Raw genomic sequence first — 22,157 nt, 5'->3', positions numbered from 1 at the left:
GGCCAAATCCCGCAGGGGCCGGGGTCCCGGCCGGGTGCCCCCAGCTGCGTTGGAAGCGGCCCCTCCAACCCGCCCTAGACAGGGGCCGGGGTTCGGTGCGAACGGCCGCTTGCCTCCTTTCGCACCCATTTCCAGCCCGCGGGCCGGTTTGGGACAAAACCCTGACATTTTGCATCTCGTGCCACCACTGGCAGCACTGCAAAACCCTGGGTGGGACACGGGCACCCCCGGGCCCCCATCCCACGCTCACCTGCAAGCTGCCAGCCCGCAGCCCTCGCTCTGGGGGTGCCGGGCACCCCCTCGCCTCGTGCACAGAACCTCAGCCAGGGTGGGGGGGGGGGGCTGCAAACCGGGGCGCTGCCCCCCCCAGGCCATGAGCTGGTGGCCACAGGGCTGGGCCGTGGCAGGTGGGCCATGTCCCCGCCGCACGCCCAGCGTATCCCCAGCCGCCTCCTGCGCCTCCGCCACCGCCTCCGCGTCCGTCCGCATCCGTCCGTCCATCCCAGCGCGGGTGGGGGCTGCTGACTCATCTGCCCACGGCCCCCCCACGGCGGGCGCTGCGAGGGGCTGCATTGCAGACCCGGGCGCGCCAGCAGACAAAAGCGACGCTGCAGTGCGGTGCAGCTGTCGGCACAAAGAGCGGCCGGCCTCCAGCCCTCCTTCCCCGTGCAGGTAGGGACGGCAGCAAAGGGCTGGGGGTGCTGGAAGGGCGCGGGTGGGGACCCCAGGATTTTTGGGGTGAGCAGCGGGGATGAGGCGAAGGGCAGCGCTGAGCACGCTGCGCCCACCCACCCGACTTTTCTGGGCAACACACGGTGCGGGGGGCTTATCTCGCATCCATTGCCCTTTTCAGAGCAGATTTTGTGATTTTGATTGCTCTTCCGTCACCTCCCTTCGGGGCTTTAAGCCCGTTGTCCACGCTGCTGCTGTCACCGCAAAATAGCAGGGGCAGGAGGCGCCCGGAGATGTTCCCATTGAGGAGGAGGCTATTTAAAACCACTGCGGCTCACCTTCCTCGGGGGTGACACAGGAGCCTTTCATAGCCTCCGAGTTCGATGGGGGAGCTTAAATTTAGCAGGCAGTCGCCCCTTGCTGCAGGGCTGGGCCGGGGGGGGGCTGGGTTCGAGGTACACCTGAGTCATTCTGCAGGATTCAGGGCATAAAATGGGAGCACGGGTGGGAGCAGGAGGCTCCTTCAGGTCAGCCGGTGGGTTTGAACCCTTCGGGGGGGGTTGGCTGTGCACCCCCAGGGTACAGCAATGCCTTCGGCTTTGTGCGCAGGGAAGGGGCGAGACCCTTTTGTCAGAAAGGGCTCCTCTCGGGTCCTGGCTCCTGTCCCTGCTGCGGGAATGGATGGGGGGGGCAGCCCCTCCTTGCCCCAAAAAGTCTCCGTTTTTTCCTGCCCCCCCCCCCCCCCCCACCACCTTGCCAAAACACCCAAGGTGCCAGGTGGGGATTCCCTGGGGAATTCCTATGCTTAGGACGGGCTCCCCTCCCCATCAGGTTGATTCTGGGGTGGGATTTGGCCAACACCACAGCGCCCGTGAGCGTTGGCAGCTTTGGGGCGGCCACCCCAGGGCGTTCCTCCTCCTCTCCCCCCTTCGCAGCCTGACGATGCTGGACACCATCAGCAACCAGTACGACTCCTTCATCTACTGGAGGATGCCGATCCCGCGGCTGGAGCTGGCGGAGCTGGAGGGGCTGGGGCTGGGCGAGGGGCCCCTCTACGCGCCCCGCGCCAAGCTCCCGGGGCCGCGGGAGGCGGCTGCCCAGGGCAGCTCTGCCGAGGAGGACAGCCTGCTGCCCTTCAACAGCTTCAACTTCTGGAGAGCTCCCATCGCCAGCATCAGCTCCTTCGATTTCGACCTCATCTGACGTCCTCCCCTCACCCCCCTCCCTCCTCCCCGCTAGGCATGCCAGGGTTTGGTTTCGTTGGTTCTGTCCGGTGTCGTTTCTTTGTCTCTGGGCGCTTTTCAGCGTTGCTGTCGAACCCCACAGCTCGCCCCGGCCCTGCTGGCGGGTGGCGGCATCCTCTCTGCCAAGCCTCGGCCTCGCCTTGTGCCTCCTCGCTCCACTTCTTCCTTCGGAAAGCATCGCAGCGGAGCAAGCCTGGGGCAAGCAGGAACCACTGCGTGGCTTCCAGCAGGAGCCTGGCCCTGACGCCGGGTTGGCTTTGGGGTCAGCTTTCGCATGCCTGCTCCGTGGGCCCAGGTTTATTTCTCAGTGCCATCCTGAAGCGGGGAAAAAAAAATCACAAATCCTGAATCACTTTGGCTTTTACGCATTTTTATTTTCCAAGATTGTTTTCTGGGAGAGCTAACATGAAGGCTCTGTCTTTTTGGATGTGCTTTTGGGGTTCGATGTGGTTCCACGGGGCATTTTGTGAAATTGTAGCGGATCCTGGTGAAGTAGTGATGTGGAACATCCCCAAATTGTCTTAAGAGTTCAGGGGCAGGTGGCCAGAGGCAGCCCGAGTGCTGAAAAGGCACCAAAAAGAGGCAAATATTGGCAAAATCATGCTCTCCATTATGGAGAGCTGGTCTCCTGTCACTTCCAGGAATTACCCATCCTGCTGGCAGAGGTGAAAAATGTAAATTCCCCTGTGCAAAGCTGTGTGATTTCTGTGCTCCAAGCTGTGAAAACCACAGGAGAGGTATTTAAAATAAAATGGTTTAAAAACGTACACAGTCCTGCGGACACTTAAAAACCCAGGTAGACTGGAATCGAGTTCTGTCAGTAATTTGCCATTAAATTGTTTTAAGTCTTTCCTGTGAGCTGATAACTGAAACAATAACATGTAGCCTTGGACAAAACTTTTTTTTTTTTTTTTGTTTTTTTTTTTGGTTTTTTTTGGATGCTGGAAATTGGAAAGAATGCTAAATTAGAGGCCTATTGCTGGGTCCCCTGCACCTGGCAGAACTGTTTACATCAATATTGTATGGGTGCAAGAGGGCTTGTAGGAACAAGTTTTTCTGTTTCCCCGGGACATTTGACTATTTTGACACCATCTCCCCCCAAAAAATCAAACTTGAAGAAAAGCTTTGGAAATCACCTATGAAATGAATCTGTGAAAAAGTAAGTTTATTCTTTAGGCTGGAACAAAATATTTTTTCAACTTACAGCGATCATCGTTGATTTCGGGATTTGTGCACAGGCGCACACGTTCGTATTTATATGAGTGCAATGAAAAAGGCCTTTGAAACTGAGAATGGGAACACCCCTCTCTAAGGAGTGTGCAGCAGAACATTCACCACTGGGGGGTTGCTCCACTCCAGTGCTTATTCTTTCTTCCAAACAAAACGTCAGCACGATGTACCAGTTTCCCTCAAATACCTGCACTTTGACCAAGCCCCGCTTTCTCCTGGCAAAAGGTCTCCTCAGCCCCGCTCCGATGTGTGACCCGTGGGTGTTGGCATGAGCCAGGCTGCGAGCTGGCTAGCAGCTTTTGGACACTCGGGTTTTGGACCAGGAGTTTAGGGGCATGTGTCGGGGAGGAGGAAGACACGCGGGTGCTGGCCAGGACCATCTTACAGCCCAAGCAGCCAAAAGCCCGCTGTGATCGCTGCAGGGAGGGCACACCCTGGTGGAGAGGCAGGCTTGGCAGCTGTGTGCTCAGCACACCTGGAACAGGCGCCAAGAAGAGAAAGAAACCCTCTAAAAACATAAAATAAACATCAAAATCACATGGCGCTCTCGTACGATGATCCCAAGAGCAAAACAGCAGTGAGGAGAAACTCCCGGAATTTCTCCAGGACGTGGCACCGTGTCTTCAAAGCCCATAAGACTGCCTAGAAATGTGCACTTATGTTCCCCACCAAGCTGTCCTGCTCAAGCCCACGTACTCCATAAGCATGGGGCAGATAAACAAGTGCCTGTCTGTCCCTGATAACCCGTACTGGGTGCTGAGTTTGAGCAAAGACAGCCGTGGTGCACAGCACAGCAGGGTCAAGTCTGGCAGCAACCAAAAGCAGGGAACGTTTCACCTCTAGCCCCGACAGCATCCATGCTGTACCAAACGAGTCTGGTCCAGCAAACGGCTCCCACGCGAGACCTGGCGTTTGTGTCCAGCCTTCTGTAATGCCCAATTTGTGTCTTATATCCATCTGAAAGAAACAGAATCAAATAAAAAGTACAAGGCAGGTAACACCTGATTTGCCTTCACAAGCCAATGTTTTCTGACCTCTACCTGCTGTACTCACCCACCACTTGCCCTTGATTACCCCCATGGAAGTATATTTGGTTTTGTTTTTCAATATTTCAAAGTGCCCTGGTTTACCCTAAGGCCCCAGACTGTAAACAGTTGCTGTACCTGGCAATCTGTCACTGCTGCTTTACTATGCTGCCTTTAACAACTGTTAATAAAGGCTGAATGTCCTCTTGTGTGAGTGTTGCATCAGGGTTTGATCCTTTCCGATCCAGCAATTCATGGCGGGAGCCAAGCAGGGCATTTTCAGACACGGTGCTTTTGCTGTGCCTTTAAATGCCTGGCATTCCTTAGCCTCTCAGAACAAAAGATTTTAGCTTTTTCTACAGCTCTACATAAAATAATCTTTTTTCCTCTGTTTCACAGAAATGGGGAAACATGAAACAAAGCATCTTTGCAAATGCAGTGGATTGCTCGCCCCATCCTGGCTGTTATTTGGGGAGCTTAAGTTCAGAAAATATAAGTTTGTAACCTAATGGATTACTTTACTTTTACCCTGGACTCCAGTCTCTCTCTCGTCACATTGGAGCAGCTCCACTGGTTTGTTCCCATCAACGCCCTCTGCTCCTTAAGGCTTTTTCCTCCTGAAGCCTTTTTAATTCATTACATTTCCAGATCACCTCCAGTATTCAGACACTTACACTGTAAATCATTAATTCAGGTAAAACATAACATTTTGCTAAATCTGGACACAGACGGGAACAGACACAAGTGCAAAGTAGATGCAAAATGCTGCTTGGCGTGGATGTTTTGTGCTGAGCCTTGCACAAAACACTGGGCAGGGAGACCGGGGCCATGCAGCTGGGTAAATGCTGATAGGGACAGCTTTGAGCTGGCTGATTACAGTGGTAAAAAATCATCCTGCCTCCTCTACAGACCAAAACCCCTTTGGTTCCCGGCTGCCTGAGTCCGCAGCCCGGCAGGGCTGTCACAGCCACCCCAGGACAGGCTCCAGCCCTGCTGAGGGGCTCCTGGGCCTGGCACCAGCCAGCAGCCCATCCCCAGAGGTAACTTTGTCATTTTAGGTCATCTCGGAGGTCTCTTTCAACCTAAAGGGTTCCTTAACATCAATTAAGCGCAGGCTATTGCAGACACACCCGCGCAGGCCCCAGCAGTGACCAGGAGGAGATCCAGTGCCTCACGCTCACCTCCAAAGAGGTGATCAAAGCCCATCAGAGGCGGCTGATGGTGGTACATCGCCACAGAGCACCCTTCTGCGGGTGGAAGCCATCTCGGAGGCAGAAAGGCGCTCAGAAAAGACACGCGCACACCACACGAAATATATTTATGTACACAGCGGCATCAGAGGCCGGGGACCCAGCCTCACGCTCAGGAGCCGCACGAACAACCCCCACCGCCGCCTCAGGGCGGCGCCACAGCCCCCGGGCGCCGCCGCCGCCCTTTTATACTTGGCGCCCAAACGCCTCTGCCGGAACTACCTGCAGTGCGCGTGTTCCTCCGCCTCCGGCAGCTGCAATACCTTAGCTAGAGAAAATAGTCCCGTTCCGCGCTGCCCCGCCGCTCGGCACTTCGCCACCCTCCCTCCGTTCCGGTCCGGTCCGTATCAGGAGGAGAAGGAGGAGGAGGAGACGGAGGAACCCCTTAGCCCACCCTTCTTGCCCTCCCTCAGCGGACTCTTTGTGGTCGATGCGCACTTTATCCCTCCGCCGTTTCGCCTCCGCGTCGGCCATTTTGTGCGGCCGCGGCGGGAGGGGCGGGAAGAGCCGGGAGGGGAGGGGGGCGGGCGGGCGAGGAGGGGGCGGCGCCGAACGCGGGAACAGCCGAGAGAGCCCGGGGGGGGGGGGGGCCCGAGCCGGAGCGTGAGTGGGGCTGGGGGGGGGGCCTGGGGCTGGGGGCGCGCGTGCGTCGGATGCGCGCGTGCCCGAGGGGAGGGGGCGCGGGGGGGGGGGGCGGCATCGGGGTGCTCGGGGGGGGGGGTCGCTCGGAGGGGCCCCTTGCGGGGGTCCCGGCGGGGAGCAGCGCTCTGGGGGGGGGCTGGGGGTGGGCAGCGGGGTCCCCGCCGAAGCCCGGGGGGCTCGGAGCACTCGGGGGGGGGGGGAGCCGTGAGGGGAGCGGGGCGGGAGCCTGACAGCGCTGTCCGGCTGGGGGGGGACGCGGAGGGCTTGAAAAATAAAAACCCGGGGTTGGGGGCTGGGGGCTGCCGGGGGGGCGGGAGCGGGCGGAGAGGCCTCAGAGCGAACGGGACCGGGATCCCGTGCCACAGAGTCACAGAATGGCCAGGCTGGGAGAGACCTCGGGAGCATCGAGTCCAACCTCTGAGCTGACACTAACAGCCCCCACCAAGCCATATCCCTGAGCTCTACATCGAAACGTAGCCCGAGCAGGGAAGCCGGCGGGCTCGGTTAACCACCCGCTGCCTCCTTTCCTTTTTCCTTTTTCCTTTTTCCTTTCCTTTCCTCACACGGAGTGCTGAGCCCCGGCCCCGTAACCGTGCAGGGAACCCAGCAGGCGCGGGGCGCGGGGCAACCACCGATGCCTGGAGAGTTGAACCCAAGGGTGTTCGATGTGGGCAACGAGAAGGAGCCCCAGAAAATAGCGTCTGGCCCACGAGAAGTCAGAGAACAACAAACCGGGAAGTTCCTAAAGGGCAGGGGGCTGTGGTGGTCAAACACAGGCGTCCTAAATGCCGCCAAGGTCCAGAGCACCCGGCACAAATGAGGGCTGAGTCCCGAGCTCATCCCCTCGGGGACCTCCTGGGCGCTGGCGCTGGGCAGCAGTCGGGGACAGGTCCAGAGTAATCCTAACCCTTCCCTTTTGCACCTGGAGGAACAGCTAGAATTTTTTATGATTATTATTTTTTTTCTCACACTCCCAGTTCTGGAAGTGCTTTTGTGACGGCAAACTCAGCATCACTTGGTTCCTGACTTCCAAGACTCGAGTGCTGCACGTAGTAACTTCTCTCTTAGAAAGAGCTGCGAGTTTGGAATAATATTACAAAGTGTGATGTGTTTTTGGAGGGAGAAGTTAATAAGCAGCGTTGCCAGAGGAGGTTTAGGGCTTGCTGTTCAGCTTTCCTTTCAGGGGCTTGTTTTGCTGATGGCTATCTGCACACAGTCCATCACTGAGGAAAGAGTGGGACACTTCTCTTGAATTCTTCATTCAAGAAAGACCCTCTTGTAGAGCTTTCCAACTATTTCAGAGAACTGCAGTTGAAGGAAATTAAAAAAGTCATTTACGGGCTTCAGTGCTGTTGGAGTCACTGTTGTGCTGTGTGGCCCAGCACACAGTTGCACAGACAGGCGTTTGTAGTCGCTAAATGAACGTTGTAAAGAGTTAGTGGATTGACTTTAAAGTCAGTCTTTCATAGGACTGGCTACCAGCGTAACCCTATTGTGGAGAAAAATGCTGTAGTTCACTGCCATAACCATGGTATGCTGAATGTAGTTGGGAATAAATAGAGACGCTGTTGTCTGGTAGGCTGGCTGCAGGACTAGGAGCTTTTGAGTTCTGCTCCTTTTATGACCTTGACCAAGTCACTGGAGTCACCAAGGTTTGTTTTATTCTCTCCTGGCAGAGAGCAGGGGTAGTTCCCCCACGCTTAGCCCTAAGTGCTGGGGTCAGAGAGAGTCTTGGAGATTAAAGCACTTGGAAAATCAAAGTGATGTTGTGCAATAAACAGGAACTGCTTTGCTGTTGCTTTTATAGGTTCTGCTTGTGAAACGGGATCCACATGGGCAAGTCTTTGCGTCTGCACAAGGTGCTGTTGAGGTAAGTGGGATTTTGCAGGAGCTCTGGGGCCTTGTAAGGTCTGGTCTGCCGGCAGTCTGAGACTGTGTTGCCTTCCCTTGATGTTTGAGGTGTGGTACTGAAAACTGATAGATACTTTTGCCTGTTTTGTATGGGGTTGGGCCTAGTTCTGTGTGTCTGCTAGCTGGCCAGCCAGGCCTTAGTTGTGCTGGGTTTTTATGTCTGTGCCTCACTGTTTTCTGTTTCTTCATTTGTTTTCCATTTCTTGCTCCCACCTTTTAAAGCAGCTTTCAGCAAATACTTGTTCCCATGTATAAAGATGTCCTTAGTGGACCTAGGGAAGAGGTTGCTAGAAGCAGCTCGCAAAGGCGAAGATGACGAAGTGCGAACATTGATGGCAAATGGTGCTCCTTTCACCACTGACTGGGTATGTCGGAGGGATACAGACGTTGGCTTTCTTTGTGAGATGCGTTGCACTCTTTGGTGCTGAAGGACAGAAATGGAAGTGGAAGCAGTAAAATAAAATAATGTTACAACACAGTAAAATAAGTAAAAGCAACCCTGTAACCAAGTAAAATAAAGAGTCTGGGTTGGCAGATAACTTAATGCTCGTCATAAAAATGTTTTGGGTGTGCAGCCCTTTATTTCTGAGTGGAGGAAAAAAAGATTATTTTTTTCTAGAAGCTTTGTCATTCTCATTACTGCTGGACATGTGTGTGATGATTACTTTGCTTACCCTCTCTTGCCGTGCATCAACGGTAACTCTCCCAAATTAACGTGCAGCTTGGGACGTCGCCTCTTCACCTTGCTGCCCAGTACGGCCACTATTCAACAGCAGAGGTGCTACTTCGAGCTGGTGTTAGCAGAGATGCCCGAACAAAAGTGGACCGGACTCCACTACACATGGCTGCAGCTGATGGACACACTCATATTGTAGAATTGTTAATTAGGGTAAGTACAGTAAATCAGGTATAACTTTCAGGCAGGTCTAAATGGCCTGGGAATCTACGTGTTGATGTCCCTGTTTAAATGCTAGCACAGGTACCACCTTTAAGACACAGTAAAATATCTCCTGCAGGACAGAAGGAAACATCCTGTGAATGCTGAAGTTAAAGTGGTGCTGTGAGAACTTCATGACCGTGTCAGAGTTTTGTTTTACCAGGTATTTTGTGAATAATCCAGATGACAGTGGCTGAGGTTAAAATCAGAAGAGTACAACCGAGCTCTTTGACAGGGGTCTGTTACATCTGCTCATTGATGCTTTGTATTGAGAAAAGACAGTGTGCTGACAAGTAACGTCTCTCTCTTTTAGAATGGAGCTGATGTAAATGCCAAGGACATGCTGAAAATGACTGCTTTACACTGGGCGACAGAGCATAACCACCGAGACGTTGTAGAGTTGCTCATCAAATATGGAGCTGATGTCCACGCTTTCAGCAAGTTTGATAAGTCAGCTTTTGATATTGCTTTGGACAAGAACAATCCAGAGACTCTGGTAATACTACAGGTAGGCTGAGGAAGGAGAAACTTGCTGGTAATTTTGTGACCCACAACTGCTGAAAAAACTAGAACAGATGTTTCTTATGGAAACTCTGATGCTCAGACTAGAAGTGCTGAGTTAACTTTTATAATGTGGCAGCCTCACATGGTGTTGTGTTTTAACCCAGCAGGCAGTTCAGCACCATGTAGCTGTTTTCTCCCCTCCCAGTGGGATGGGGGAGAGAATCGGGGGGAAAAAACTTAAAAGCTTGTGGGTTGAGATAAAGATGGTTTAATAGCACAGAAAAGGAAGAGAAATAATAATAGTAATAATAAGATGTTCAAAGCAAGTGATATGCAATGCAACTGCTCACCACCCGCTGACCTATGTCCATCCCATCCCAGTGGTTCCCCCCGAACCCGTCCAGCCACCCATACTAACTGTTCAGCATGACATCGCATGGTATGGCATATCCCTTTGGCCAGTTTGGGTCGGCTGCTCAGTAAAAGTTAAAACATCAGCGTGTTATCAACATTATTCTTATCCTAAACCCAAAACACAGCACCGTACCAGCCACTAGGAGGAAAATTAACTCTATCCTAGCTGAAACCAAGACACATGGCTTGGCAAATACCAGCTCTTGGTTCAGATGTCACCAGTGCAGAATCTGTCTGGGCTGACTTCATGAACTCCTTTTTGTGTGAAATCAGTGAAATGATTGCCTCTGGGAGATGAATCACGGTATCCCAAGGTTGGAGTCCAAATAGGCTGGGTGACTCACTTTCCAGCAATGTGTGTTTCTCCCTGTTGATCTGGAAGGGAATCTGTGTGTCTACCTCAGGCAGATCTGCGCTAAGGGGAGAGGGATCCTGTTGCATCTGATGGAATCATTTTCTGTTAGAAAAAAGTGGAGATAAGGAGGTAGATTTTTTAATTATTATTATTTCCCAACCAACCAGTGTGTGCCTACAAGGACTAAATTGGCTGATAGGATTTGAATTGCACATATCTTGCACAATAACATGCCACAATAGTGTGTGCTGCCAATTTAGATGGCAGTTTTGCAATGGCTTTTGCACTGGTGTCACTGATGTGCTGCAGAGAGAAATAATCTGCCTCTGAGATGTTACAAGGATGCTGAATACTCCTGTTTACCACAGAAGGTGTAAGGAGTACATGCTTAACCCCAATGTCTTTCCTAGGAAGCGATGCAGAACCAGGTGAACACGCATCCAGAGAGAGCACATCCTGTCACAAACACCCTGACTGTCACCTCACCATTTATTCTTGCACCAGGGGAAGTTCTCAATCTTGCTAGTCTCGTCTCGTCAGCAAATGCCAAAACAACCTCAGGTGAGGTTTTATGGGACCTTGCATGGGAAAGCCTTGAGAAAACTTTTCCTCTGTGAGGTTCATGGGGATGCAGACTGCTTACCAGCAGGGGGCAGAGGGTCATTTAGTAGAGGAAAAGTGGTGAAGCACAGCCAAATGCACCAAACTACTGCTTCTTGCCCCAGAATATATATATAATTTTCCTGCTGAAGGCAGCAAAGCAAATTTCTAGCTGATGTAAATAAGGGTAGTTCTGCTGTAAGTGGTGAAGCTCTGCTGAGCTCAGCTGTGGGTCTGCTTCAGGTCTGTTAAAAGCACCAGAGCTTGGGAAAATGGATTTGGATGATTGCAACAGACGAGTAATGGAAACTATTGTCTGTGCCAGGTCTGTAGCATTAGAGAGCTGTTGAGGAATGGCTGGCTTTGTTCTTTGTTGGCTAAAGGAGTTGCACGGATATTTTGGTATACGTAATGTTGAGTAAGGAACCAGTGAAAAGTTTTCTCACAATAAGCAGGTCTATGGGATATGCATATTACTCATTCTCCACTATTCCCTCCCCCCACGTGTTAGATGGGAATAAATTAGGTTCCTCATTGTCCTGTAAGCCCTAGCTTAGTGGGGAGAACACTTTAACTTAAGGCTGAGTGCAAATTCTTTTTTGTATAATTCCAATTTTCATCATAACTCTAAAGTTAATTTTCTGTATTTGGGGAAATCCAAACCATTGTTTTCAGTCACAAGGAGGCTACTAAACACAAGTTTTGTGAAGCTATTTGGCCTCACCCTGCAAACACTTCTGCATGTGAGTAATTCTTTGGTTAGTGGGACTGTTCACATGCATGAACGCTTATTAACTAGAGTGCTTTAAAAATCTTGGATAATGATGTTCTGCAGTCCCACCCAGACCTCTCTGTCTGTGTCTGGCCACAGTGAATTCAGCAACGCTGGACTTAATCTCAAAGCTTTCAGTGCTGCTCATAGCTTTAAGGCACTGACATCCTGATTTAGAAGGGGCAAAATGATTAGAAGAGTTCTGTTAGATCTGTGAGGAAAACACAACGTGACTGGCACACAACATCTTCGGTGAAGGCTATTCCCTGAACTCAGAGGGGCCTAAGGCTCAAAAGGCCCCTCGAAAGGTTGCGTGCTGGATGATCCTCTTGCCACAGTCCATGTTGAGCGCTGTCTTGGAGCCCGGTAGGCATCTGAGGCCAATGCCCTTGCCTTTTCAGTGCCACATCACAGTGGTGATGTGGACTTATTGCCCACGTGTGACTTGACTAAAGTACCTGGGGTTATTCCCCCCATAACATTTCCAGCATCGTCAATAGCTGGGCAGTGTGAAAACAGACGGTCCTGAGCTGCTCCAGCTCTAGGCCATGTCAGGAGGTTTTTTTCTCATTGCCCACAGGAGGGCGTCAATGACTGCACTATCATAACACCAACAAAAAATAATAATCCCTCTCCTATAATGCTTTTACAGCTAGTAATTCCTCTCACTTCTCTTCAATTCTTTATGTCTCCAGTTACTGAAAAGGTTTTTAAATGGGAATAAGCATATTTAGCTAGTCTGAAGAAATCTGATTACAAGTTGCTGAAAATATTTACTAAGCCCCACAGCATTTTCATGTGCCTAGCCCGTTTCATTTTTGGGGTATTTTTCTTTGAAAATAAATCAGTTGATAACCTTCATAAAATCAAGGAGCCAGTGTGTGAAAGAGAAAATGGGCTGCAGGGGTTAAGGCAGGGACACTTTAGATGAACTTCCCTTCGTGTATTTACAATCTATGCTGGCAGTGAGGTACAGGATCTCACTTTTTTTTTTTTTTTTTTTTTTCTGGCGGGGTGGGGAGATTGTAGGTTACATGCATGCAAATAAAATACTGAGTTTGCGCCCATTGACCTCAGTTTCCTGTTCCATTCTTATTAAGTCTGCTTTGAATAGGAATTACTGTGGTCAATTGGAGGAAGAAACATTGTTTTTGGAATTGAGAAGACTTGCTTATCTCATTCAAATCAATACACCATTTAAGTAACCTTGTGCTTTTCATTACTAGACCTGAGAAGGGAGAAAAAAAGGACCAGTATGCCCAGTACATTGACCTAAATGGATATACTTAGCCAATTTATGAATTTGAGCAAAAGGCTCTGTTGACATAGTTGATATAGTTCAATATATTCCTTAGGATTTGCAATTTTGAAAGTTACAATGATAAGGTGCAAAGCCAAGTAATTATGCACATAGCAACCACTCTGCATAATATAACAGCAATCAGAGCTCAGCACTACTGTGAGTGGCATCAGGCAGCACGGCTACATCTTGAAAAAACATCCACGTCTCCAGATCGAAGCTCGGCATGCCAAGTAGCCCAGAAGACAGTCTGCCTTTCTGTAATTCCTACAATGATGCTGGAGCAAATCAGTTCACGTTGCCGCTCTTTTTGTTACAAAGATAAATAATAAATTAATGAAATTCTTGTTTAAATTGGATTAAAATTATCATAAAGTATTAAGAGTGAACATGGTCTGTCCTAAATATCAAAGCCCTTTTTGCAGTTAGTAGCAGGAAAGGCACTTCTCATGACAAATGATCTGTTCCACTTCCCTTTCACATTTGATATCTTGATCTCTGGGTGACAAAATCGTTGCAATCTGACTGCTGTATTTCCTCTTCAGATGCAGCAGGCCCTGAAAATTCTTCAGTTTTCCCCCATCTTTCTCCAGCAGGTGACTCACACGTATCCACGGTGCAGTTTTCCAATTCAACAACCTCTGTGCTCGCCACGCTTGCAGCCCTCGCTGAAGCATCAGCACCTCTTTGCAACTCAAACAGAGCTACAGGTAGGGGAGAGCAGTTGGATGCCCATTCAAATTTGTGCAGTTCTAGAGAGTCTCTTGCCAGGAAATTGAAGGCAATTTAAGATACCTGTGAGTTTGCCTTTTTTCCGGGTAAATAAGAGATGATGATAAATATTTGTGAAGCAGTGGGTTGTCAATTCTATTTATTTATTTATTTCTAATTGCATTTCAAACTTAATTCAAAACCCAGCGACTGTTATTAATAGAAATAACTCTGTGTTTATTAAGCAGCCAGCCTTGCCATGGCATCACATATGTTGCTCTTGGCTTGCTTTATCAGTTAAAGAAAAAAAAGAAGAAAACCCCTTCAGAATATGGATTTACTTTAGTACATAAGTGTAGATAAATATTTGTTTAATAAGGAAATTGTCTAAAATATTTCTTTGTCTGCAGTTTGCTGCTTGCTCAGCTTCACATCCCTATAAAATCTTAGTAGTCAGCCGATGTTTTAAGTCTCTTGAGGCTCTGGTAACTTTTTCTTACAGAAAGTGCTGGCAGTTTTCTTTTATTTTTTTGTTTGTTTGCTTTTTGTTCTAAATGATCTGTTGTTATGTTTGTACAGCGTCATGTTTGACCTTTAATTGACTTAATATGTAGGAATTTGATAATTAAAGTTTAATTCACCTTGGAATTTATTTCTTTCCCCAAAGCTAAGCATTTTTCCTAGAGTCTTGAGATGAGTAATTTGACTTTAAGCAGTTGGTGCCATAAGACTGCTTCCTTTGGAGCCTGAAGGTTTTCCTTTTGGGTACCCAGCACGTGTGTAGTGGTCAGATACACTCTGTTTCCTGTGCTTGCAGTGTGTGCTGGAGCAGGAAGCAGCCCAGGGTCTGCAAACCTGATTATTTGTGCAAGCCGTAAATGTCCCAGAGAGCTGAGCAGGTCTGCAGACACCCAGCCCAACCTGACAGCCTCCTTACGGCTGCTTGCTTTGGCTGTGCTTGTGGGGTGGGGTCCCTTGCAGCACGAAGAGTTTTGTGTGTGGTTTGTCTTTGTTAGAGTTGGGGGAAAGGTCATTTAAGGAAGCTTGGCAGAGCCAGGTCTGCTTAACAGCTGCCTTAAGCTCCAGTCTTCATTAATGTGGTGGGATGCTAGTGCTTTGATCTTACTCTTTTATGGAAAAAAATAACTGTTTTTAAAAACTGTTTTACAGAAGCCTAGTGTGTTTTTTTTGTTGTTGTTTTGTTTTGCTCCCCCCTCCCCTCCGCGCTTTAAGACTTACTATATTTCCAGATTTGTTTTTCATAAGCAAGCACTCCAGGATTCTCTTGCTGTGTGCTTGAGCTTTTTCCCTAGGCTTCAGTTTCAATTCAAGGAAGAGAGAAGGAAACGATGACTGTTTTTTGTTTTTTGTTTTTTTGTTTTTGGCATGCACTTTATTTCTCAAGGTAATACAGAGGAAATAGTGGAAGCAAATTCTGTTGATTCTGCCATACAGCAAGTGGTGGGTAGCGGAGGGCAGCGCGTCATCACCATTGTAACCGACGGAGTTCCCCTGGGCACCCTGCAGACAGCCGTCCCCACCAGCGGCCTCAGCCAGCCGTTCATCGTCACCATGGAGGATGGACAGCAAGGTACGGAGGAGCCGAGCTTGGAAAGCTGTAAGGCAGCGCTGAGGATTAACTTCAAAAAGAAAAAAACCACTGGTGGCTGTAAGCCTCGCCGAGCCACGCAAGGAAGGCTGTTTGTATGGCTTGGCTTGTCAGCAGTGTGGTACAACAACCAGATCCCTGCCTGACCGCAGGGCTCCAGGAGGGGTTAAAATGCTTGTGGGACTGCCGTCAGTGGTAAAGCTTGCCAGTGGTGTGTTTGCAGTTTAACACGCATCCACGCTGCTACGCTTTAATATTTTGATCTTTGTATTAAAACCAAGCACCTTCACCGTAAAGCTGTGGGCTGAGAAGTGCCGTGTCAGCTGTTGTCTCTGGCAGCCAGGAAAGGTGGGTCTGTTATCTTGTGGCCAGTTTCCCAATCAGGAACTAAATCACTTGAGTGCTGAAACTGCAACCTGTTACCTTTGGGAATTACTCCATTGTCATGTCAGAGTTAGCGTTAGGACATTAATATCAGCTTAAATGTGCCTCTTCTTCCTAAACCTATAGTTATATAGCCTAAGGCAATATAATCTATCAGTTTTACAAGGCAAATTTAAATCGTGTTCAGTAATGCAGGGCAGAGCTCCAGAGTGCTTCTAGTGAATTCTTATTTCCGCAAGGGATATAATTCATCAGCCTTGTCTCCTACTGACAATTCTTTTAACGTGTCCTAGGGATACTTGATTATTTGGATTAATATTGGTGCAGGAAAAAGAGGATTAGGAAATTAGCTCTCCTGTGACATACATACAGTGTGAGATAGGTTACATCATTTCTGTCTGCTTACAGACTTGGTGAGTGGAAAGCAATTTTCCAAAGCTGTTAATTATTCAGAATTATTTTCCAAATTACAACAAATAATTCCTGGCTTGTAGCCCATTCTGAGTCTAAGGCAGACAAAGAAAGAACTGTTTAGGTAGAGCTACCTTCAGTAGTTCACGTGGCTCATTTCTCCTCCTTGGTTGGATGAATTCTTGCTACTGGCTTCCCAAACTCATGTGTGCAGATTTAAAACACATTTGTTCTTCAGAGTATTTGCAGCTATTGCATGTGCTTAAAGCTGATTCCGAGCTTAGCCGGGGGGACTGTCTGTACAGGGAATTTTCGAGAAGAGTTTTCTGTTCCTCTTGCTTACAAGTGTCCTGGCTAATAATTGCGTTACCGAGCCATCAGAAGGATAATTTTACTTCACATGTGTTCTGAGATGCAAATCTGACTCAGGCTTCTGTCAGCCCTGAAATACCCTGGTGCTTCTTACAGCGAATGGTCTAAAACAAGGGCCTGAATAGAGGAAACTGAAAAGCTGCTCCAGAGTTTTTCTCCTCTCTGGAAAAACTACAGCATTGCTGATCCATGAGTCTCTTTTTCTTCAGAACCGCTCTGATGCAGTGACTTCTTTCAGGAAACATCTGTGCAAAAGCATGTCTCACGCTGCATAATTTGTCACCTTTTAATTTTTCAGTTTTAACTGTACCTGCTGGTCAGGTTGCAGAAGAGACTATTATTGAAGATGGAGATGACGCAGAAGAGGAGGAAGAGCCACTGGCCAAGAAGCAAAAAGTGGAACAAAATGTAAATGACTTGGAGGAAGGCAAGGTAGATATTCCTTCTCGTAACTGCTGTTGTCTCATGAGTGGTTCTCTACTATGCTAAGAACGTCGGGTTCCCGGTTTGCCAAAGCCATCAGAGTGGAAATTAGCTGTGCCCTGCTCAGCTGAGCCAAAGTATGTTGCTGTAATGAACCCTGCATGGTGGTTCCCTGCTCTTCCCGCATATGCTCCTGCGTTAGCGTGAACATGCAGGCGGTTGAGCTGAGCATTACTCAGTCAGGTTTTCCTGCTACCTGCGGAAAAAGAGCCAGATAAATGACTTGTTGCAGTTTTGCCTATGTCAAAGCAATAGCTCAGAGTTTTTACATGAATCGTGGTAGTTGACTGAGATTGTTTAGGATTTCCTCTAGAAGTACAACGTAGGCTGGGTGTAAGCCAAATCATACACGCAGCAGGAATGACTCTGTCTTGGGGAAGAACAGTTTTCTTGATTGCCTCAAAACTTTTCAGCACAAATAGCTCTTTATTTTTCTTTCTTGCTTATTGCCTACACTTGCTCTCCAGCCTTCAAAATTCATCCTGGTGAGATGATGTGTAACTTAACCAGCTCGCCTCCCTGCACATGTTGGGGAAACTTGCCAGCCACTTTGTGTCTTCCTTTGTCCCAGTTGATTCTGGTAACCTGTGACAAACAAGCCAGTTGAACACAGCTCAGTTCAAGCACGTTAAGAGCACTGCCGTTGAGCATTTTGTTTTTGTAACACGTAACTGTTCTAGTAGTGGCACACCCTGTTTCCTTGTGCTGACCTTCCTGTCGCAGGTTGGGCCTCCATCATGGGCTCTCAACTTTGTTTTCTGTAGGACAATGATGAAAGGGAAGTGCTACAGCAGCAGCTGCAAGAGGCGAACCGGAAAGCTCAGGAATATCGCAGCCAGCTCATAAAGAAAGAGCAGGAAGCGGAGCAGTATCGGCTGAAGCTAGCAGCCATGGTGAGGCAGCAGCCCAACGGAGCGGAGGTAGCAGTGCTCGAAGAGGTCGCTGAGGTAGACACAGTTGTGGTAACCTCGGAAGACATCGAGGGGTCTGCGTTGCCCATGATGGAAATGGATCAGCCAACTGATATCACTGTGGAAACTGTAACCTCCTAATCCTGGGTTATTGACTTGGTTTTGTAAAGGAAAATAACTTTTTTTTTTTTTTTTAATAAGGTGCTGTTGGCAAATATCGTTGTGAGCAGAGGGCTGTTGGCACAGCCACTGCACAACTGGAAGATGATGCGATGGGGCTGCCTGAATGGTTCCATCACCGGGGATAGAAACCTCTACAGCAGCTCACAACATAACTCTGCTTTCAGCACAGTGCCAAAAGGTGCTTTTAAAGCTTGACCTTGAAAGATTGAAAGCTTTTGCAAATTTTAGCCGGCAAGTGACCTGAAGGCTTATTTTGTGATGTTAATACCTGCATTGTTGGGAGTGGAAAAGAAATACCTCATTGCCAAAGTAGCTGGTATTAGCTCTCAGCTGCCTGGCAGTTGCAGCTCTGAGAACAGACTTTATGCAATAACCCGAGGTGTTCGCTCCCTTCTCTGAAGTTGAGTGACCAGATCTGGACCTTCAGATAAAAAAAAAAAAAAAAAATTCTTGGAGTGACACATTTTTATTTACAGTCTTCTGAGGTGCAGGAGCGGATTTCCCCATTTTAGCTAGGAAATGAATTGGCATTTTGTTCCAAAAGTCTGCGTTTAGTTCACATAGAGGCAACCTTCAATGTAAGAGCAAAGGCCAGGCTAACTGTGTGTCTGCTGGAGCGTTTCAGGATAGCAGGGGATACTACATTTTGCTTTCTTTGGACTGTGGAAAAGTTCGGTGGAGCTCTATATCAGAACCTTCAACCACCCAAAGGGATCACAGAAAAATCCTCATCCATTTTATGAAATTTAGTCAACTGTTCTATTTGACACTTCTGTGCTGAAGAGTAGCGCTGACTGATTATAGATGCAAAACTATACACTCAGCTCTTGCTGTAAGACAGCTTGGGAGCCAGTTTGTCTCTGGAGATACATATGTCACTTTTTTACTAAACAGTTTTTATTTTTAAAGATGCTAAAACCTTTTTTAACAAGCAGCTGATATTGTTACTGAAATGTTCATATTTTTTTACTCTGCAGGCCTGTTTATTAAAGAGGATAGCTAAATGCTTTCCTCTTTGCAGGCTTGTGGATTATGTGTTTCAAGACAGTGTGGAAATTGATTGGAAGAGCCCTGAATAATCGCATAGCAATTGATAATGGAAGCTTTTTCTCCCTCGGCAGTCACGAGCAAAAGAAGTGAAGTTCAGAAAAATACCATATGCACGCTGCTCTCTTGGCTGCAGAAGGTTGTAAAGGCTAGGAGCGACTTCCAGCTCCGAGGCCCTAGCAGCTGGCCTGCTTTCTGAAAATGCCTTCTCACAAGATAAAAATTCATAGCTGTCTCGGCCCAGGGTTTATTGGTTTAGGTGTTTGTTTCATTTAATTTCCATGTCCTCGTTTTGTAACCATTGGCAGTATTTGAGGTAATCATTCAATTTCATGGTCCTTGCATTGCTTTTTGTTCACCATTACTTCCAAGCGTGTCCAGATAACTGTTTTCTGTTGGTTCAGATACTGCCAATGTGCACATTTCTTTGCTGATAGCTCAACCCATATCAGAACGTTTGAGATGTAACAGAAACTGAAGAGTTCATAAAGGCATGAACTTAGAGTCACGGGCCACATTTGTCACCATAAAAAAAAAAAAAGCTTTGCATCATAAAATCACTCTCCAGGGCAGCGTGCTCCTGCCACAGAGCACTCAGCTCTTGGTGGTGGTGGTGCCTTGGGGGTCAGCTCGTGGCTGAAGTGTCGTGGCCTTGTTTGTGCTGGACCCTGTGCAGGCAACAAACGGTTTGTGAAGCTTTGCCGTGCTTTAACAGCTGGCGTTCACCCCGTCCCACGCAGAAACTCTTGTGCTGAGGCACTTGAGAAGAGCTTCATTCCTGGAGTGCTCGTGTCCAGCACCCTGCAATTTGTTCGAGCTTTGGCCTCAAAGGGAGGTCAGGTCTGCCAAAATCTTGTATCCAGCAACGTTTGGCAGTGTTTAACCACTCGGGTTCAGTGACAGGTTTTAGGAGAGCAAGGTTTATGATACTGTTACTGTAAAGACTTCATGAGACTTGCTGGGTTTTGAGAATCTAAGTGCATTTATTTATAACCAGTGTAGCTATATTTATAACTAAGACTTTTTATCTTTTTCCAAAAGATGTTTTGAAGAAGGCTTTAATAATTATTTTGTAAGAATTAATGTTTGCAGAGACTTGGTTCCTGGCTGTTGACTTATACTCTGGGAAGTCAGTATTTCCTCGCTGACTTCAAGCTTGTATTATTTTATTTTGTTCCCCAGAATGTCCAAAATTTGGGTCCATTTGATGAACTGAAAAGTCTGTGTTGGAGGGTTCAAGACGGTATCAAAGTAAATCCAGACAGATTCTTCTAATATGTTGTTCCCAGAAACATTACTGGATGTAAAGGGACACTGTCAACTTTGGCTTCTCCGTTTTGCCTGAAGTTAGTCTAATTATTTGTAAATTTGAAGAGCTCTACAGCTGAAGGCAGCTGTAGTACAAATGCTGTGTTGTGCCTTTGACAGCACTTTGATTCTCATGTATTTCCATGCTTCCCCTGAAAAGGGCCAGTTTTGCCAAAAAGTCCCTTCAGCTGGGAAACAAACTTCCCCTTCAGAAGAGAAGAAAAAAAGTCTGTGGCATTCACGGTAATTGGATTTCATTTATAGAATTGGAACAAATAAAGCTGACAGTGTTCTTAATGCTTCGCCTTGTGGGGGGAAATCGCACGTTCATTTTATTTTTAGAAGGCCTCGCACACGGGGCCTGAACAAAGACCGAGGAGTATTTGATCTATGCCCAGCATTTAGAAAGAATTTAAACTTGTCTGTATCCTCTGCTGTTCCACAGAAAGGATTGGAGTTTTTTAGGCAGAGAACAGCAGTTTTCTTGTCAGACGTGGCCGTGTGGGTCTGTTGTTACTGGCAAGATTAAGTGGCAGCTTCTGAGCGGGTAAATAACCTCTCCTCTTGCACCCTCCCACTGAAGCCGGGGCTGGACTTCGCCGCGTCAGGGCTTTTGTCGCCCACGCCATCCGAGTCCAGGCACTTCACAGCAGGCCGTGGATGGGCGAGCACAGGAGTCGATGAGGTTAAAGGCTAAGCAAGCCCCTTGCTCTCTGAGACTGCTATCAGCGTGGAGCACCGAGATCCTGCTGCCCACGCTTCCAGCCCAGCTTCCCGGCCTCTGCGAGCTGGGGATTGCAGCTCAGCTGCGTGCTTGGGCAGGCAGGAAAGTCCCAGATGATTTCCTGGAGATGCTGATGCAGAAACTGTGGTCTGAATTGAATTCTTTCCCCTTTTCACTTGGCTGAAAAGGTCAGTGTGATTTCTGTCCCACCGCCGTCCCGAGGGCGGCAAGGGCACGTGCAGCAGCCCCGCTCTGGCACCCTCGGGCCCCTTGCAGAGCCCAGACTCCCTGTGCTTCGGGGTTCTCCCCCTCCCTCCCCCCAGGTCCCAATCCAGGACTGCTCCCTGGGACACATTTCAGTCATGTCTAAGACTAGCGTGCCTTGTTTGTGCCTTGTTTCTCCTGTTTGAGGAGGTGATTTTGAGCTAATTGAACCGTTTTCATTTTGATTAGAAATCTATTTCCCTCTTTTTGCAGTAGCCAGCTATAAACAGTTCCCAGTACCCAAAATCAGAAGCAGGGCGTAGCAAATCCTGTGGGGATGAGCAAGGGAGGAGGTCACAGAAACGTGAGCTCAATCTTCCGCAGCTGACTGTGCAGGGATTTGTTCAGGCTGAATAAACGAACCCCAGGACCGAGGGAGGCTGCGTGTGGAGACGTCCTCCAGGGCTTTCAGCTGGGGTTCCCCATCCCGCTGGTGGGAGTCCCAGACCCTGCTGCCTGCCTGTGGCTTGGTGCTGCCCAGCTCTGCCCAGTCCCTATTTCTGTACCCTCGCATCCATCAGACAGTTCCCCTGCCCCCCCACCCCCCGTGCCAGGTGTAGCACCCAGGTGTGTATTTATTGCAAATTGTGTTTGCTGCTTCCCTGCTGCGGGTCGCTTAAGGACCCCGTTAGCAGACAATGAACAAAGTGCCCTGCGCTGCCCTGCGTTCCCCATAGCTTAATGTCCAGGCTCCTGGTGTGAAAGCTCCAGCTTTCCCGTTTGTATTTAGGGTAAACGTTTGGAAATGTGGAAATTTAAACATTTATACATTTTTGTACTGTTTCTTAATAAAATACCACATCCTCAGTGAGCAGCTTTTGTCTTTTGCGCGACCCTTGGCTGCTGGCGCCAGCTCCAGCGCGTTGTCACCTCCTCTTGTCCCCAAGCCACCCC

The 22,157-nt window shown here is 48.6% G+C and overlaps 2 protein-coding genes across 4 annotated transcripts; both read left to right on the top strand.

Annotated features, from left to right (window-relative positions):
* The first annotated feature begins 566 nt into the window (after nucleotides 1-566).
* On the top strand, nucleotides 567-2,796 carry MLLT11 (MLLT11 transcription factor 7 cofactor). 2 transcript variants are annotated; one of them, XM_084303351.1, is made up of 2 exons: nucleotides 567-672; nucleotides 1,608-2,796. In XM_084303351.1, exon 2 carries the CDS (start codon nucleotides 1,615-1,617, stop codon nucleotides 1,873-1,875), a length of 261 nt encoding a protein of 86 aa, XP_084159477.1. In that variant the 5' UTR covers nucleotides 567-672; nucleotides 1,608-1,614; the 3' UTR covers nucleotides 1,876-2,796. The 2 variants fall into 2 exon arrangements, with proteins under 2 accessions (XP_084159477.1, XP_084159476.1); XM_084303350.1 differs by lacking the exon at nucleotides 567-672 and adding an exon at nucleotides 1,160-1,199.
* A 3,191-nt stretch (nucleotides 2,797-5,987) lies between these two features.
* GABPB2 (GA binding protein transcription factor subunit beta 2) lies at nucleotides 5,988-22,061 on the top strand. Of its 2 annotated transcripts, none has more exons than XM_084303103.1 (10): nucleotides 5,988-6,024; nucleotides 7,871-7,933; nucleotides 8,200-8,339; nucleotides 8,696-8,863; nucleotides 9,225-9,419; nucleotides 10,595-10,745; nucleotides 13,453-13,566; nucleotides 14,973-15,158; nucleotides 16,642-16,775; nucleotides 17,591-22,061. In XM_084303103.1, the coding sequence occupies exons 3-10, from the start codon at nucleotides 8,232-8,234 to the stop codon at nucleotides 17,876-17,878; spliced, it is 1,344 nt and encodes a 447-aa protein (XP_084159229.1). In that variant the 5' UTR covers nucleotides 5,988-6,024; nucleotides 7,871-7,933; nucleotides 8,200-8,231; the 3' UTR covers nucleotides 17,879-22,061. The 2 variants fall into 2 exon arrangements, with proteins under 2 accessions (XP_084159229.1, XP_084159228.1); XM_084303102.1 differs by having other exon boundaries at nucleotides 13,450-13,566.
* Nucleotides 22,062-22,157: the final 96 nt, after the last annotated feature.

This window comes from Netta rufina (assembly GCF_964035555.1).
Source record: "Netta rufina genome assembly, chromosome: 29".
NCBI lineage: Eukaryota > Metazoa > Chordata > Aves > Anseriformes > Anatidae > Netta > Netta rufina.
This window is presented reverse-complemented; position numbering and strand designations above follow the sequence as displayed.